Here is an 18,583-nt window from a genome sequence, read left to right as displayed (position 1 = left end):
AAAAAGAACGCACACAGAGACACATGCTCACCGTTTCACGCACATGAACAAGAAGGCAGTACAGTTTATATTACACACACATTCTCGCCCTTACACACACACACATGCACACACACGCACGTCCCAGAAAATACATTACATTACGCTTCAATGTAGTCCAAAACGGTATACATTAACATCTTAAATATTACAAATAATAATTTTTTGTGTCTTACTTTCTTCTGTCATTCTCTGCACCTGCTACTTAGTTTGGGAAGGTTTTACTTCATAAAAACTACATTTTTTAAAAATGTTATCAGCTTTAGAAAACATGTTTTGACAGATTGGTACAATTAATTTGTTCGACCATATTGATACGGTTTTGAACTAGTGTATTAAAATTCTATCTGCAAAGGATATCCATCTATGTATACGAAACAACTTGCATTGTGAAACCGCTGAAAGTGAGTTATCACGAAGATTTAGGATAAAACTCACTACCAATCCACTTTGTTTAGGATGTGGTGCGAGGAACATACAGCTTCCACAAAACGCCAAAACTAAACGCTAAAAGCTCCTAACCTAACAATGCCTATCCTACAATTTCGCTTAGATCTATCTAATGATGCATATGCGGTTAGTTTTGTCGTTTTGTGGAAACTGCGTGTGCCTCGCACCAGAGTCGCTTCTTTAGTGTGAAATTTCAATTACTGTTGATTTTGTACCGAAAGGATCTTAACTAAGACAATACCTGTTTTGTGGTCCTAATTTTCGGATCGACAACGTGGCGAGAGTTAAAACATTGTTTAAAAAAGCTTAGAAAAAGGTTAAAAACTATTTACAATCGATCATGAAATATGGCGTCCCGTTGCAACGTTCTACCAATTACTGGGTTTTATGAATGTTGATTTATGTCGTGAAATGCCACCTTTATAGTCACAAGAATATTGTAATAAATGTCTAGTACAAATGTATTATGCAGTACTTGCACATTATAAATACATCGTTGAAGCGCTAAATTGTAGTTTATTTTATTAAATTTTCCAGGTTTGCACCTGCGAAGCGAGGAGGCGAGAATGACGGCGGAAACGGCGCCGAACACAGTGGCTCCATCTGTCGGCGAAACGGGGAACAAGTACCACTACGATCCCGAGTATGCTCGAATGGAAGCGTGGTTGGACGAGCACCCGGACTTCGTGCAGGATTACTTCCTACGGTAAGACTGTCCTTCTCTTGGACTACAAATAATGGTATTGCATCATAATGTGTGTTTGTGTGGTCATCATGTAGATGATAACTTACTATGGAATGATAAAAATGCAATTGAGAATAATGCTAAAATATTTTTTAAATCAGCTAAAGAGATAGATTTGGAAGTTAGTAAAGAGAAGGCTAAATATATGCTTACAGGCCGAAACGAAGTGTTGGGAAATATTCAAAATTGATAACAACTCGTTTGAATCAGTTTCCAAATTCAAGTACGTAGGAGTTATACTAACAAATGAAAACGATGTTAAGGAGGAAATAAAAGCAAGCTTAATTCAGGAAATGCGTGTTACTTTTCTCTTCATAAACTTTTATCTTCTCGTATATCATCTAAGAAACTAAAAGTTAAAATATACAAAACAGTAATTTTGCCTGTACTATTATGTGAAACTTGGTCCCTTACATTAAAAGAGTAACAAAAATTAAGTGTGTTTGAAAATAAAATCCTTAGGAAAATATTTGGACCTAAAAGGGATGAGGAGACAGGTGAGTGGAGAAGCTTACATAATTTAGAACTACATAATTTGTATTCATGTCCAGATATTATTAGAATAATTAAATCAAGAAGACTTAGGTGGGTAGGCCATTTGGCACGAATGGGAGAGGAAAGAGGAGTTTACAGGATCCTTGTTGGGAAACCTGATGGTAAGAGACCTGTAGGAAGGCCAAGACGAAGATGGAGGTATAACGTTGAGATGGATCTAAAGGAAATCGTTAAGGATGGGAAAGATTAGATTGATCTTGCCCAGGATAGGAACAGATGGGAGGCTTGCGTTGCAGCAGCCATAAACCTTCGGGTTTAAGAAGGCTAGAGAGTAAGTAAGTAACGTGACGGAGTGGTAAGCACATCGCGCTACGACACTAGTTCTTCATTCGAACCCCTTTCTGGACATGGGTCTTCTTTGAGTGTGTCCCTTCATCAATTTCATCATATTATCACTTATCCTCATCGTCGCGATTTGCCAAAAGTGATAGAAAAGCGACGCGAAAGAACAAGAATCATAATTTGTACTTACATTTTCCTTATTTTGTGTCACTTTTCCTCCACGTCTTGCTGAACGCAAGTAGAATCAATAACCCTTGGCGGACATTAATTTATCCATGGCCGACGGTCGGCTATTGTTGATTAATTAAGTGTAGAGTATCGGGGGAGGGGGAGGGAGATGTCTCATGGATGACTCATGCCGTCAAGGGAGTTTTTGATTTTCAATTAGTGCACAATAGATATTATTATGTATCCTGTTTTCACCATAATCTAACCCAATTGTTGTACTTTATATACGAGTTACAGCCGGATATGAGTCATGGATGATTTATGACGTCGAGGGAGATTGGTCTTAATGGTTTTCCATTAGTGTATAATATATACTATTATGGAGTCCGGTTTCGGCTTATTCTAACCCAATTTGTGCATTTTATGTACGCGAGGATGAGTCACGTATGATTCATGCAATCGTGGAAACTTGAAGTTAACGCGTTTTCAATTAGGGAACAATATTCACTAACGAGGACACGTGTTGCGTGGTTTGCAGTCGCCGATGACGTCATGAGCCGCCATTCTGGCGTCGATGGGGCCTCATATTTGGTATAATTGAGGAGCTCGAAGAGACTTGGTAGAGGCTATTTATAACACAATATACGGCGCTAGCCTATGTGTGCTTTAAAGGTGAAGAAATTATTAGTATTTAGGGTCGATGGAACTTATATAAAAACGAAGTATACGGGCAGAATGCATGTTATTAATTATAATTGCTCTTAAAAATTGTAACTTGTAAAATATAAGGGTAAAACTTGACAAATCCCACTTTGTATGTCCAAAATATAATGAAAATTTTTGACTGAATCGTATAAATAGTGCTTATTTGTATAGAAATACGTGAACAATTGTGAAATATTGGACATAGAGTCAAAATCTGGTCAATCTTATATAGAAAAATACGCATTAACAACCATCCTGTAGCTTATAAGTACAGCTCGGAAGTTGAAGACCTAAAAATATCAAAAAAGGACGTATAAATGATCCAAATTAATTAATAACTTCAGTTTTAATTACATATTTAATGAATAAAAAAAAATTCTGGTGGTATGGAACACACAGTGCGAAAAAACTATGTGAATGAAATACATCTTCTTCCAGACATTATATATTTTTTTAGATTAACATAATTTGAAAAATCATATTTGAAGAATCATATTTGGCCTAGCCACACTAGGTTTACAGAAATAGGACTTCGGATCCTATTTCAGCCGTCAAAAAATGTTTTTCTCTCGTTTCAGGGATGGTTCAAATATATTTCTTTTTTTTTTTTATTGCTTTACTACAGAAAGCACGTTTAAGAGGTGATTAACTGATGATGATTCGAATTGAGAATGGGCAGTAAAAACGTAGTTGAAAGAAGGTGAAGTTGCAAAAAAAGCCATTAAGACCTAAAAAAAGACTAAAATAGGACCAATAAGCCAAAAAACGCCGAAAAAGGCAAAAAAAAAAAAAAAAAGGACAAATAAAACCCACCTTTTTCTGGCCTACAATGACCCAAAACGAACATATATTATGTTCGGCCTCGTCTTCGGACAACAGGAAAAATCCTTTTCTTTCCTAAACTTCCGAGCCCTACTTATAAGGCAATAATCAAAGAGTCCGTGGTTCGAAACCCAATAATAAAAGCAAATAGAGAATCGCATCTGGACCGACTTGCCCTCACTTTGCTTCTATTTGACACATCCCTTACGCTTTAGGTCAAATAGCCTGTAGATACATTCTGAGGAGGAAAAACGTGTAAGTTACTTCCACAAAACAAAATTGGAATCTCAAAAAATCAATACAAACGTGTTAAAATATTGGCGACACGCGACATCCATCACAAATTATTAGAGCCCGGAAGTTTGGCAAAATGCCTCTTTTTATCTACTGCATATATTGATAAAAAATTTCCGGATATACGTTTTTTATGTTGTTTCGAATGTTTTAGAAGCCTTTTCATTTTGCCTATTTTGCCTGTTTGGGACCCCACTGCCTATTTTTAATTATAATGCCTTTTTTGTCTTTTTCAATGAAATTTGACCATTTTTTTTAAAAAAATATGTTGGCATTTATTTTTCTTCCGTTTATTATGTGAATAATTTTCGCTTTATTTAAGTAATATTGAACTCACGCATGTTTCAACATTGCTGAAGGAGAAAAGTGTGAGAAAAAAGTATTTCATGCTCAGTTAGGATATTGCCTTTCGGTTAACATTTCCTTGTGCACGATTGACTGCTGAAGTGGAGAGGTTGATTTCGAACACAAAGAAGATATTTCTGAAATCTCCTTCTCGAACCCGAAAATTTCAGGAAGTTGCGCCTGAGGTTAGTTTACCTCCGCAACCAGTCTTGACAAGATGGGGAACCTTGATATCAGCAGCTATATATTATGCTAACAACCTTGAAAAAAATCGGTGAGGTGATCGATGCTCTTCCAGAAAATGAAGCGGCTTCAATTCGTGAAGTGAAAAAACTCTAGTGCTATTCAGAACTGAAGAATGAACTGTCGTTTATTCTTGCACATTATTGTGCATTGCCTGAGACAATTACAAAGCTAGAAAAATAAGGTGAGACTCTTGTAGCATCCATGAAAATCTTCGAGGAATCTATGCAGCAGATGATGGAAGTGCCAGGAGAAAAGGGGTCAGCTGTTGCGGAAAAGTGCAAACGTGTAGTGAGTGCAAATAAGGACTTGAAACAATTGAAGACAATTTGTGATATTCTAAAAGGTGAAAATGCTGTTACCAAAATGAGTCCAGCTACATTAGCTTGTTTTATGTGTGGTCCAATAACTTCTGTTGAAGTAGAAAGATCATTTTCTATTATGAAAAACATTCTCTCTGACAGACGACTATCAATGAATGTTGAGAACTTAAAAAAACACCTTGTAGTTATGTGCAATCAAGACGGAGAAAAATGAAATGCTCTTCCCAATTTAGATTTTAACATTTTGCCAGAGATTATAGATAAAACTAAGTGACTTCCAAATGTGTCTTTCTTCGCTTTATTTTGCCTTTTTCCCATTTTTAGTGCCTATTTTCCACATTATAAATGCCTTTTTGCCTGCCTATTTTAACGAAAATAAATGCCTGAACATCCGGGCTCTACAAATTATTATCCCATTCAGTTCCTGTAGGGGACCACTGGCTACGTAACAATGGTCTCTTTCTCCCCCTTAGGCCGACGGTGATCCCTCGCTTGGCAGGGTTGGCGGAGGAAATATTCTTCTCTTATGTTGTCAAATTCATACGAAGGATACGGATCTCTGCGCGCAACGCAATCTTGCAATTTTTAAGAGCAATTATTATTAATAACATGCACTCTGCCCGTATACTTCGTTTTCATATAGGTTACATCGACCCTAAATACTAATAATTTCTTCACCTTTAAAGCGCACATAGGCTAGCGCCATATATTGTGTTATAAATAGCCTCTACCCAGGTCCCTTCGAGCTCCTCAATTATACCAAATATGAGACACCACCGACGCCAAAATGGCAACTCATGACGTCATCGGCGACTGCAAACCACGCAACACGTGTCCTCGTTAGTGAATATTGTTCCCTAATTGAAAACGCATTAACTTCAAGTTTCCACGATTGCATGAATCATACGTGACTCATCCTCGCGTACATAAAATGCACAAATTGGGTTAGAATAAGCCGAAACCGGACTCCATAATAGTATCTATTGTGCACTAATTGAAAATCAATAAATCCAAGCTCCCTCGATGGCATGAGTCATCCATGAGACATCTCCCTCTCCACTTAATTAGTTAATAATAGCCGAGCGTCGGTCATGATTAAATTAATGTCCGCCAAGGGTTATTGAACGATGAGGATGAATGATGCTTAGATGAAATTTACACCCATGCCCAGGCGAGGACTCGAATCTTGGATCTCAGTCTACTTGGCGATCCTTCACCCCCCACCCCCAGTAAAGAACAAAATATGCGCTCCTTTAGCCGAAATATGCATATACTGTATTTTGTGTGTTATTCATGTGCATACTTCTGAATAAAAGTTGCAAATAATTTCAAATTCTGTCATTTGTTTCTCTCACTACCATTCTTTCCAATTTTTCTTTTGTTTCTGTTTCTTTCTTTCTCTTCTTCCTTTTCCCTCTTTCTTTCTTCCCTCCTTTTTCTCTTTTCCCCCTCTTTTGTTTCTTTTTCTTTTCCTCATTTGTTTCCCTTTCTTTCCTGTTTCTCCTTAGTTTCTCTTGTCCCTCTTTTTTCTTTATTTCTTTTTCTACCTTCTTATTCCTTTGTTTCTCCTTCTTTCCCCCTCTCCTTTGCTTATTTTCTTTCCAATTTTCCTTTGTTTCTTTTTCTCCCTAACCCTCTTTATTCCTTTGCTTCTATATATTTTTACGCTTTCCTCCTTTTCGCTCATTTATTCCTTTGTTTCCGTCTTTCCACTTTGTTTCTCTTTTTATATTTATTTTTATTCCTTTGTTTCTCCATTCTGCCTCTTATTTGCTTCTCTTTTTCCGATTTCTTTCTTTCCCTCTTTCGTTGCTGTGTTTCTAAATGTCTTTGTATCCTTTTCTTTCTTTTCTCTTTTTATATTTCCTTCTTTTTTGCTTTGTTTTCTATTTTCCTCTTGTATTCTTTCTACTCTCATTCTTTCGCTCTTTTTCCTTTTTTCTTCCTATCTTTCCCTCTTTTACTCCTTTGTTTCTTTTTATCTCTTTCCCCCTTTCTACTAGTATATATTTGTCTTTAACGCTGCGTGTGTGTGCGATTGGATCTACAATAGAAATGACTGGCAATTGAGGTTGTGCCTTGACAGTTCCACCGGGGGTCATAGCCCACCGTCGCTCAGCCAGCGGTGACGCCCTGACAAACCAGACGGCTTGCCAAATGCAGCCATGCGCTCAAGAGAAACTTCCAAGGGAAGGAATAAAATATATTGGGAAAAGATGTAATGAATTCCCATCTCGAGACGTCCTTTTCTGGCAGGGATTCAGTTTTTTCTGTTTCCGAAAGGATCGAAAATCCGAAGCACAATGCTATCGCTTTCAGATCTGCTCACGGGACTTATCGCAGGATATTGCGTCGCACTTACGAAATGATATAGGAGAGGAGACAACGCTCTTGTTATTAAAAGTTGCCTGCGAAGTGCTGCGGAGCGCAAGAGGACAATAGTATTGCGTCAGTCTTTATCATCCCAGAATCCATTGCGACAAGAGGCCCCTTTTTTCGAAATTAATTTCCTCCCTTTCGCTTGCCCTGTTACTGCAAGGCGATGCATATTGCATGAGGGGGAAAATATTTTGTCTGAAATTCAAGCTTTGTCCCATTCGCCGGCCAATTTTCAAGAACCACAGTAAAGCAATGTTTTCATGTGGTTTTACACGCTTCCGTAAGCATATCTTTGCTGTGTTCGTACATAAGTTTTTTTGTGAAGCAGTGTCTACAAGCTTAATCTTCAGTGAAAAAGTGGAACAGATTGTTTGTCTACAATTTCAAGTCTTCTAGCTTTTTAGGAGTGTAGTCGCCAGAAATTGCAGTTGTTACGGTCTTGATGTAAAACGCACTGAAATTCCTACATCTTGGACTCCATCTTAAAGAAGCATTAGACCAACTTTAGACGAAAGCATTTACTTTAACATTTTTGGTAGCATAAATGCTTCCAAAAATCTCACAGCAGATAGTACATTACACGGAAACATTTCATGTAACATTTCGGTTAGCTTTTGCGATTGTATAACATATACAGCACGAAAGGCACGTCGAGTTACACCATCTATGCTGAGTGCACGGTGTTTACAATTGAAACAACTAAAATATTCTTCCATACGTGTACAGTAAACGTTGTAAAGTATGTATTTAAGCAGTGCCATTGCTTTTGTACCTAAAACCATTGAACAGGAATCCTTATTCCTCTCAGTTGAATAGTTATCGTGTTTTAAAAACGTGAGGTGATACGTTGTTTACATCTCACGCGGCCGCCATTACAACTGCACTCGTTACCATGAGGTCGCTTCTGATTGGTTACGCTACGAAAAATGCTACGGACCGAGCCTATACTTGAGGAATGCCATAACATTTCTCACTTTACACGGTAGCTCTTTGGTCATGGCGTAAATGTTAAGAAAAATGCTAAGGAAAATGCTTTCGTCTAAAGCGGGCGTTACACAGCTCTTTGCTCACATACATCGAATTAACAGACTGGAAATTTTGGGCTCGCGGGGTGATAGAAGCATGGCGGAGATGCGCATTCCGAATTGAACGTGTAGAATGAACCTATACATGGTTTTGCATTCTGTAAAGCATGCTTTATTTGATTCTTGTTACTTATTGTCGCTTTTCTGCCACTTTTGGGTGATCGCGGCGATGAGGATGAGCGATATGTTGAAACTGATGATGGAACACTCACAAAGACCACCCACGTAAGAGAATTGTGTTTATGGAACACGCAGTGGTGCCAGGAAGTCCACACCACATTGTTGTCCATGTTAAACCTCGGTGGTTGTTACAAGCTTTAATTGTTATTTTAACACCATTGAGGTGTGGACCTTCTGGAACTATTCGTCTAGTGTTCTTTTCTGTGTATATTCGTTTAAATTCTTTTTATAATTTTTTCAAAGAGTAACTGCAACCGAATTGCATTTCAGAAAGAGTAACTGCAACCGAATTGCATTTCAGAAAGAGTAACTGCAACCGAATTGCATTTCAGAAAGAGTAACTGCAACCGAATTGCATTTCAGAAAGAGTAACTGCAACCGAATTGCATTTCAGAAAGAGTAACGGCAACCGAATTGCATTTCAGAAAGAGTAACTGCAACCGAATTGCATTTCGGAAAGAGTAACTGCAACCGAATTGCATTTCAGAAAGAGTGACTGCAACCGAATTGCATTTCAGGAAGAGTGACTGCAACCGAATTGCATTTCAGGAAGAGTGACTGCAACCGAATTGCATTTCAGAAAGAGTAACTGCAACGGAATTGCATTTCAGAAAGAGTAACTGCAACCGAATTGCATTTCGGAAAGAGTAACTGCAACCGAATTGCATTTCAGAAGGAGTGACTGCAACCGAATTGCATTTCAGAAAGAGTGACTGCAACGAATTGCATTTCAGAAAGAGTGACTGCAACCGAATTGCATTTCAGAAAGAGTAACTGCAACCGAATTGCATTTCAGAAAGAGTAACTGCAACGGAATTGCATTTCAGAAAGAGTAACTGCAACCGAATTGCATTTCAGAAGGAGTAACTGCAACCGATTTGCATTTCTGTAATTGTAACAGAGTTAAATTTGAAAAAGAGTAACAGTAGCTGGATTACATTTCAGAAGGAATAATTGTAACTCAGTTACATTTCGATAGGAGTAACTGAAACTGAGTTATTTTTTTTTGCAAACAGTAACTGCAACTGAATTGCATTTCGAAAATAGTAACTGGAAGTGAGTTACTTTTCAGAAAGAGATACTCGAAATGGGTTATATTTCAGAGAGACTAACTGTAAGTGAGTTACATTTGAAAGAGAGTTGCATTTCGAAAAGAACTAATGTCCCTTTTTCTCCATCTTGCAGGAAGGCCACCCGCCAGATCGTGGACACGTGGCTGGTCTCCCACGCCACCCCAACAGCCTCTTCGGGAGTCGGGACGGAGTCTCCAACCCAGGGCCCGCCGGTGTCATCCCGCGGAGGCTCTGGGGCGACGACCCCCGTCCGGAAGATCTCCGCCCACGAATTCGAGAAGGGAGGCCTCCTGAAGCCGATCGTGACGACGATAGACGGGACACCAACCTTCCTCAGCCCCCCCGTGACGACGGAGGACGGGTGCCCGGTCCCCTCGCGCCCCCAGAGGCGGTCCCGGAACGAGCTGCGCCATCTGGACGAGCGAGAGATCATCTTCGAGCTGGTGAAGGACATCTGCAACGAGCTGGACGTGAGGAGCCTCTGTCACAAGATCCTGCAGAACGTCAGCATGCTCTTGGCCGCCGACAGAGGGTCCCTGTTCCTGGTGCAGGGGGAGAAGGACTCGCCGACGAGGTGCCTGGTGTCGAAGCTCTTCGACGTCTGCTCCAAGAGCACCCTGGAAGAGATGGAGAAGAAGGAAGAGATCAGGATTCCCTGGGGAACAGGGATCGTTGGATTTGTAGCCGAAAGCGGGGAACCGGTCAACATTCCGGACGCGTACAAGGTGAGGTAGCATGTGGGTACCTTAGGTCACTTGACCCGAACTAAATTTCACACTTAAGCTTATGTCCTGATCTAGGCTCCGTTACATGAGTAGAGGCTTTCTTTCTACTTCTCCTCTGAACGCGGAGACCTGGCTGCAGTGTTGCCAGTAACATTGTACTGTTTACTGAATTTCACACTTAAGCTTATGCCCTGATCTAGGTCCCGTTACACGAGTAGAGGCTTTTTTTCTACTTCTCCTCTGAACGCGGAGACCTGGCTGCAGTGTTGCCAGTAACATTGTACTGTTTACTGAATTTCTCACGTAAGCTCATGTCCTGATCTAGGTTCCGTTACACGAGTAGAGGCCTTCTTTCTACTTCTCCTCTGAACGCGGACACCTGGCTGCAGTGTTGCCAGTAACATTGTACTGTTTACTGAATTTCACACTTAAGCTTATGCCCTGATCTAGGCCCCGTTACACGAGTAGAGGCTTTCTTTTTAAATCTTTTCTGAACGCGGAGACCTGGCTGCAGTGTTGCCAGTAACATTGTACTGTTTACTGAATTTCTCACGTAAGCTCATGTCCTGATCTAGGCTCCGTTACACGAGTAGAGGCCTTCTTTCTAATTCTCCTCTGAACGCGGAGACCTGGCTGCAGTGTTGCCAGTAACTAGTGTTGCCCACGAGACGAGACTTCGGCCTGTCTCGTCTCGTGGAAATGCTGTCTCGTCTCGAAAATATTCGTTTGTCTCGGGACACATGATCAATCTCGTCTCGAATTTTTAAAAGCCTGTCCCGTCTCGTCCCGTGGGCAACACTACCAGTAACATTGTACTGTTTACAAAATTTCACGTAAGCTTATGCACTGATCTATTATCTGTTACGGGAGTAGAGGCTCTTATTTTACAACTTTTGAATTTCTTTCCTAGACAGTCCCTCAACTGATGCCATTCGTCAAGCAAATAAACCTTGTAAAATTTCAATTCAATCCAACAATTGAAGTTTTAAGATTTGTATGGGTAGTAGCCAAATCAAAGAGGAGGAGGAAAGCGTCTAATGTCTGGAATAATTCCCTGAAATCAAAATTTTGATCAGTTGTCAGACCACTACTTGGAGAGCAAAATCCCAAAATTACAAAGCTTGGTGTGTTTAATATCAAAATATTATTTTACTCATCAAAGTGGCACTTTTTAATCATATCCAACAACATTCTCTATAATGATTTCTCTTTTGTTTATTTTCCTTAGAATTTACATTGTTTCATACAAAATAAGTTACGCACTATTTAGAGCTTTACAATGTGGAATATTCCGAAGGTTATAAGAAGTTGTTCTCCTTACAGATGCTTGGAGTGTATTACAAGCTTTCTCTACATCTTATCCTAAATTATGCCATCAGTCTATATTCAATATTCTAATAATTCAATAAGTTCAATTTGCTTGTGAAAGGAACATTGATATACAATTTAGTTATGTTAAAACACATAATATTAATTTGGGAAATGAACGTGTGGACATACGCTAAACAAGCCAGAGTTTTACAACACAAGTTTCAACAGATTATGGTACACAGATTTATTACCACGAGTGAAACACAAACTCGTGATTCAATGGAATGAATGGTGCAAGGAACAATTTAAGGTTGTGGGTAATACATGTAGATGGATGGATAGCAGATTTTAGAACTAAAGACCCATGGTTTTATTTGTGCACATTTCCACTGCAGGTTATAGTATTCATTAATAGATTAAGGACGGGACACGTGCGTACACCAGCACACTTAGCAAAAATACATATTACAGCTCATCAAAATTGCAAATGTGGTAATATAAATCCTGATGCGCAACATTTATTCTCAGAATGTCCAATTTTCTCACATCAATGAATCACACACTGTAAGGAATACAATGTTTGAAAATTCCATTTCCCATATCACTCTCATCCCTTCTATCAGAATTATCTCCTCCATTAATATGGCTTATGTACGGATATGCACAAAAATGTAGACTTGCAATATAAAATCATTTTATAATCCAATCCGCAGTGGCGGCAATTGATTTCCAAAACCAGGGGGGGCAGGTGCCAAAACTGGGGGGGCAAAGACAGTATATTTCCCTTTGTAGATAAAGTTTAGCATAGTGCGGGGGCAAAAGTGCCGAAAAGCAGGGGGCATCTGCCCCCGGTTTCCCCCTAATCGCCGCCACTGGCGCAAAGATAAAAATGATTTATTTATATAATCGATTTATGTTTGTGCTACTGTTGAACTTGAGTGACATCTACCGACTTCAGAAGAAAGGCAATAATAGAAACGTTGACCATAGTCAACAGGATATAGTTGACAGGGTCATATAAAAAAAAGAAGAATTTATATAAGATAATATTTTTCATTTCATTCTTTTATTCTACAATGACACGAATTAACTATTTTTTATTGAAATATTTGAACACTATTTTTATGTAGCCCTTTGTTAAGAATATGCTTTAAGTAATTTTAGATGTACGATTCGATTATGAAGTCAGGAAAAATCACAGTAATTACACCTACGTCATAAAACTCGCAATAAACCACTGCTTTTGGTACATTTTCATTAATTTTTCTCTTAAATCCTATGTGTTTTTAAGCGATGGATTCTTATGTATGCTGGTGCAGAAGTTGTCAACAGCTTGTTTTGATTTTTCTTTAATTCTTGACGCTCTTATTGTATCAAATGAAGTGCACGAACATGCTGATGGACAATTTGCACGGTAATACTCATGGATCCCACTATACTATCCTGTATTTGCTGACATGGCTGTTAAAGGTCGAGGAATTTTAAATAAATTCATTTCCGGTCCAGGAGAGAGATTCAGCAAGCTTGAATGGGTTCTGGACCGTAAAGAACCTTTTTATCTGTAAAATATTTTAATTCGGTCCAGGAACCTTTTTTCAGGATCAATTTAATTACGGTCCAGGAACTTTTTTTCAATGAAACAATGCGCAAGTTGGACCGAATTTAAATTGTTTGAAGATAAATTTTATGGCGGATCTTTGATTAAAATACATGAAAACTTATATCGTTTTAAAGCGTTTAATGTGATCAAAAACATTTTTTGTTTTGCTATTAAAAACAAGATTTTCTTGAACGACTGCATCTTGCGCCAGACAAATTATTTGAGGGGTGCAAGGGTACAACTAGGGTCAAAGGGTTTATGGGTCCCCTCCCAAAATTTTATGGTTTAACCTTACTCATTTCCCTCTGCTACAATGTGCTTCCTGTGTCATTAGTGGTGACATTTCCCCAGCCATTGCACAATGCAAGCCTGCACTGGTCCGCCCTTAACGTATTACCTGCGGGCACCCTGGGACAATAACTATTACAACCGACACGGCACGCAAACTCCCTTCAGTCTCATGTCCCACGCATGACGTCATCCTGATTGGAGCGCCACACGACTGAAAATGGAATTAATTGAATGGCCATTCTGAGTCGTCCACGGTCATTGGCCGCGGCACGAAACCATTTCCCCCTCCCTGGCGTTTAATTGATTGGTTGGTTACGTCACGATTTGCGTTTGTTGCCACAGGAGACTTTCGAAACATCAGGTGCTGTCAGAGGCATCAGTAATGCCGGTAATGCAATGAGAAATCGAAAGGAGCAAAGAAGAAAATTTCGAAAGTAAGAAAAAATGTTCATGACAGGTCAGTTATTGAAGACTTCTTGCAGTATTTTAATTAAAATGAAAAGTTTTAAGCTTTCCAGAACTTTGAAGCTTCTTCTAGTGAAAATAAGTATACATATAACTTAATTCTTTTATTTCAAGATCTTAATTTCTTTGAAGTAGTGCTTTCACGCCCCAAGCAGTGAGCAAATTCAACCTTTTTTCCTTATTTCTTTTTGAGTATTGAGATGCGAAGAGGCAAGGTATGAAGAATATCTACTATATTTTTTCTGGGAGTAATACAGTACTTCACATCGTAAGCAAGTATTTTTTTTTCTTCACATTTTATTTCTCTTTCCTTGCCCCCCTCTCTTCCTCTCTCAAGCAGTTGCAGTTTTTTAGGGAAGAACATTTTAGAAGCTTTAAAAATATTAAGGGACCCCAACTAAGAGGTGAAGAGAAATTATTTCAACTGAGAAACTCCAGACCACACCAAAATCGAAATTCACGGCAGAAACACTTATGGATTGTGGGTATAGTTTCTTTAGGGGTTTTGATGTATATTTTGTCATATTTTCTTTAATTGGCTATTATTATTATGCAGTATAGCATAATCGATCCTTGTGTTTTACCATTTCGGCGTAAAAAAATATGTTCACTCGTAGTACTTCATTCGAGCTTCGATTTGGCACTGTGCATTTTTCAATTAGATGTTCCTGTTCTGTGAAATAATACAAACTTTCTTACATCACTTACCATAGCTTCTTTCCTGTATTCACATTCATGTTGTAAACACACAGTATTGCCGGGTCGAACTTTGGTTTCTAACGTGGATATATGCTAATTTCCACTAGGATTCAATTTTCTTTATTTCGTGTTTTCATCCGTATTTATGGTTTTCATTTTATTTTTTAATATTTTTTAATATCTGTATATTATTATCGTTATTTTAAATTGTTTTCCTTCAATTTGTTTGGGAAATATATGGTTTTCGGTTATTTTATTGTTCAAGGTTGTCTGATCGTTGTGCGATAAGGACAACCTTGCGTTGTCGTTTCGTAAGGAATGCCTACGTTGTTAGGTCCGTTAGGTTTGGTTCTCTTAGCATAAATACACTGTAAATATTATTTATGCTAGAATAACTAAACCCAACAATCCTTATATAACAAATTAACTTACATCTTCACGCAAATTAGGCTCATTATATTTATTTTTTAATGGAGGTTCCTCAAACTAAAGGCTGTGTTTTCTTCCACTTCCAATTGTTTTCTCACCATAAATCCTACATTTCTGGAATCCTTGATTCATACCTTTTCCAACGATGTAGATATGATACATATTTGTATTAGGAAGGGTCGATTCGACATCCTTAACCCACTCGAACACGCCACTGACATTGTTGTAGATTCGTTTGGTCACCCTGAGCCTCCACAATAACGTAGTGGAAACGCCGTCGCCTTGTAATCAAGGGGTTCCGGGTTCGACATAGTCTTTCGGATCAAACTTTGAACGGTAGGTCAAGTCCCGATACGCCCATCTGTGTACAGTGGGATCCATGAGTATTACCGTGCAAATTGTCCATCACCATGTTCGTGCACTTTATTTGACCCAATAAGAGCTTCAAGAATTAAAAGAAAACTCAAAACAAGCTGTTGGCAAGTTCTGCACCAGCATACATAAAAATCCATCGCTTAAGAACACACAGGATGTAAGAGAAAAATTAATGAAAATAGTCATGGACAATTTGCCGAGAATTACTAGTGGATCCCACTGTACAAAGCGGGCTAAAAGCAAAACCCAATCAAACTAGTTTCGCCACTCCTTATTGGTAAATCTTTTCTTTTACCGCTTCTTGTTATTTTGTCGTGGTTTTCTGAGTGATGGGAGAGGAGCCCCATTTTATCCTCCCTGGTCCTCCGCCGATACATGTCGTTTCCTTCAAACAGCGAAGAGGAGGAAACAGTCCACCGAATGATCAATCGCTGTCCATCTATATTCAACGCAGGCAGCCTTGGCGTGTCTTCTCGTGGAAGCAAACTTTGGAACACGGCATCTTTTGTCTCTATCTTCCCTGGTAGGAAATGTTTAAATGATTTGCGATGTGGTAGAACAGCACGCGAGCATCGATCACGTGAAGCTTTTGTTCTTTGACTTTGTGCGTCGTCCTTCAAGATCCTTCAACAATGTCTGACGACCGCTGGAGCATTTGTCGAGGCCGTAATAATTGTATTCGAGTTAATTTTAGGTCTCTTTTCTATCGTGTTAGGTCAATCGCTACTATGAATGACTGTAGCAGATTCGGACGCAGAACTGTAGTGCATTTCCTCACGATACCTTGATGTAGCGTGCGGTAGTTCAAAGGCCGGCTTTAGACGAAAGCATTTCCTTTAGCATTTTTGCTGGCATAAATACCCTGTAAAAGCTTCCAAAAATCTTATAGCAGATAGTATTTTACACGCAAGCATTTCATGTAACTTTCGGCTAGCTTTTGCGATTACAATGTATAACATATACAGCATGAAAGGCGCGTCGAGTTACATCATCTATGGCGAGTGGACAGTGTTCACAATTGGAACAACTAAAACTAAAATATTATTCCATACGTGTACAGCAAACGTTGTAACATATGTATTTAAGCAGTGCCATTGCTTTTGTACCTAAAACCATTGAACAGGAATCCTTATTCCTCTCGGTTGAATAATTATCGTGTTTTAAAAATGTGAAGTGATACGCTGTTTACATCTCACACGGCCGCCATTACAACTGCGCTCGTGATCTAGAAGTTGCTTCTGATTAGTTATGCTACGAAAAATGCTTCGGACCGAGCCTATGCTTGAGAAATTCCATGAATATGCCATGGCATCTGAAATGCCATAAGATTTCTCGCTTTACACGGTAGCATTTTGGTCATGGCATGAATGTTAAGGAAAATATTTTTTTGTAATTATTTTAAGTTAAATTAAACTGTACCTGTATTGGAAGCATTCTTTTCGCTTGCCTTCATTTTCAGACTAAGAATAACGAAGGTTCCAGGTTCGAGTCCTGCCGCACATGGACGTTTCTTTCAGTATTCCTTTACAAATTCCATCTAACCATAATTGGTCCTCCTCGACGCGATTAGCCAAAATGGAAGAAAAGCAAGATGAAGACTATCAAGGTGGTTTAATTTGGGTTGAAGTTTCAACATCTTTGATTACCAGGCTTCGAGTTATGAATTTTGGCCTTGGTGCTTGCTGCGCAGAAATTCTTGAAGAGTCGCGTTACTAGGGAATTTTCTCCTACGATACATGACCAGGCTATTATGTAACATGTATATAAGAGAACCTCGAATATACGCATTTCATGACAGAGTCCTATATGCACAGGTGTAGACCCAATGTACTTATGCTACATTTACATGGAGACAATTAATTGTTAGTATATTCTATCTTTAACATGATACATTGATTGTTGATTGCAGCCACTTTCCGAAATAGATGCTGGCAACGTGGATTCATTTAAATCAGGTGATTTTTTTAATCGCTGATTTAAATCACATTAAAGAATTAATTTATCGAATAATGTACATAAGGATTTTGTAGTTATCAGAAACACTTTAGGTGAAAATACATTAATCTCATAATCATTTAATAGTGTTTATTAGGCTCTAAGAAAGGAAACAAAATATATATGTACTCATGGGCTGAATGAAGTAGAAAACTGTAAACACACTTAAATTCCTCTTGATTGAAAATCCAGTAATTTTTATAGGCAGAAATAGCAAACATTTTGTGAAGAATAATACACAAAATACTAATCATATTGAACTGCAAATACTGTCATTATCATCAAACCGTAAATAAACATGGCAGCTGATATCTTGCAAACTATCATTTAAAACATTGACAAGATTCAGCTACAAATACTATAAAGAATATTTTACGTTACAATTATATAGTACATCCAGAATGCTTTATTTTCACTGGAAGAAAAGTTACTGAAATTATTAGTTTCATTAACCCACTCAACAAACATTTTCACACTGGTTTCATATACACAGTATCAGAAACAGAAAAAAATATATATTTACACATTTTTTATTTGCTTTAATCAAACTGTTCAAATATTTTGCAGGGCCGTTTACCAGAAAAGTCTTTCTATAAAAAACATGTATCTATATGTACGCCAAGAACCATACTAGTAATTTTAAGCTTGTTTTTTAATATGAAAAATCTCTGCATGCTGGTTGACATTATGTGATGTTTCATTTAGTTGCAGGATATTATTGATCAAGACGCGGCATTTTGTGTGTATGTCTTCTTGGGCCCCTTCGTCCTATGTTGTAGATTTAGGATTTGGATGGTGAGGTTGCTTCGTCTAAGATTTGATTTTTTTTTCTCTGCATGAAGTCGAATAGAGTTTCTTGGTCGAGCATTTCTCGAATCATCTGCATATTGGAAGCATGACTATCTGCTCCTGTTATTATTCGCAGTGTTTTGTTTTGTACACTTTGGAGGCGATTTATACGTGTTGTTGTGGCTTGTTGCCACACTCCACAAGTATACGAAAGCA

General features: G+C 38.5%; 1 protein-coding gene across 5 annotated transcripts in view; it reads left to right on the top strand.

Moving 5' to 3' along the window:
* The window catches only part of Pde11 (Phosphodiesterase 11), a 492,115-nt gene that overhangs the window by 389,831 nt on the left and 83,701 nt on the right, over positions 1-18,583 (top strand). For all 5 annotated transcript variants that reach the window (XR_014443817.1, XM_083141571.1, XM_083141574.1 and 2 more), the window contains 2 exons: positions 1,027-1,195; positions 9,801-10,413. Coding sequence is in view for 4 of the 5 variants with exons in the window: in XM_083141571.1 (XP_082997697.1) it covers positions 1,027-1,195; positions 9,801-10,413 (782 nt within the window). In the remaining variant the exon portion in view is untranslated. The remainder of the gene's footprint in view (positions 1-1,026; positions 1,196-9,800; positions 10,414-18,583) is intronic.

This window comes from Lepisma saccharinum, chromosome 20 (genome assembly GCF_977018435.1).
Source record: "Lepisma saccharinum chromosome 20, izLepSacc3.1, whole genome shotgun sequence".
NCBI classification, from domain to species: domain Eukaryota; kingdom Metazoa; phylum Arthropoda; class Insecta; order Zygentoma; family Lepismatidae; genus Lepisma; species Lepisma saccharinum.
The sequence above is the reverse complement of the archived record's forward strand: the minus strand, read 5'-3'. Positions and strand labels throughout refer to the sequence as shown.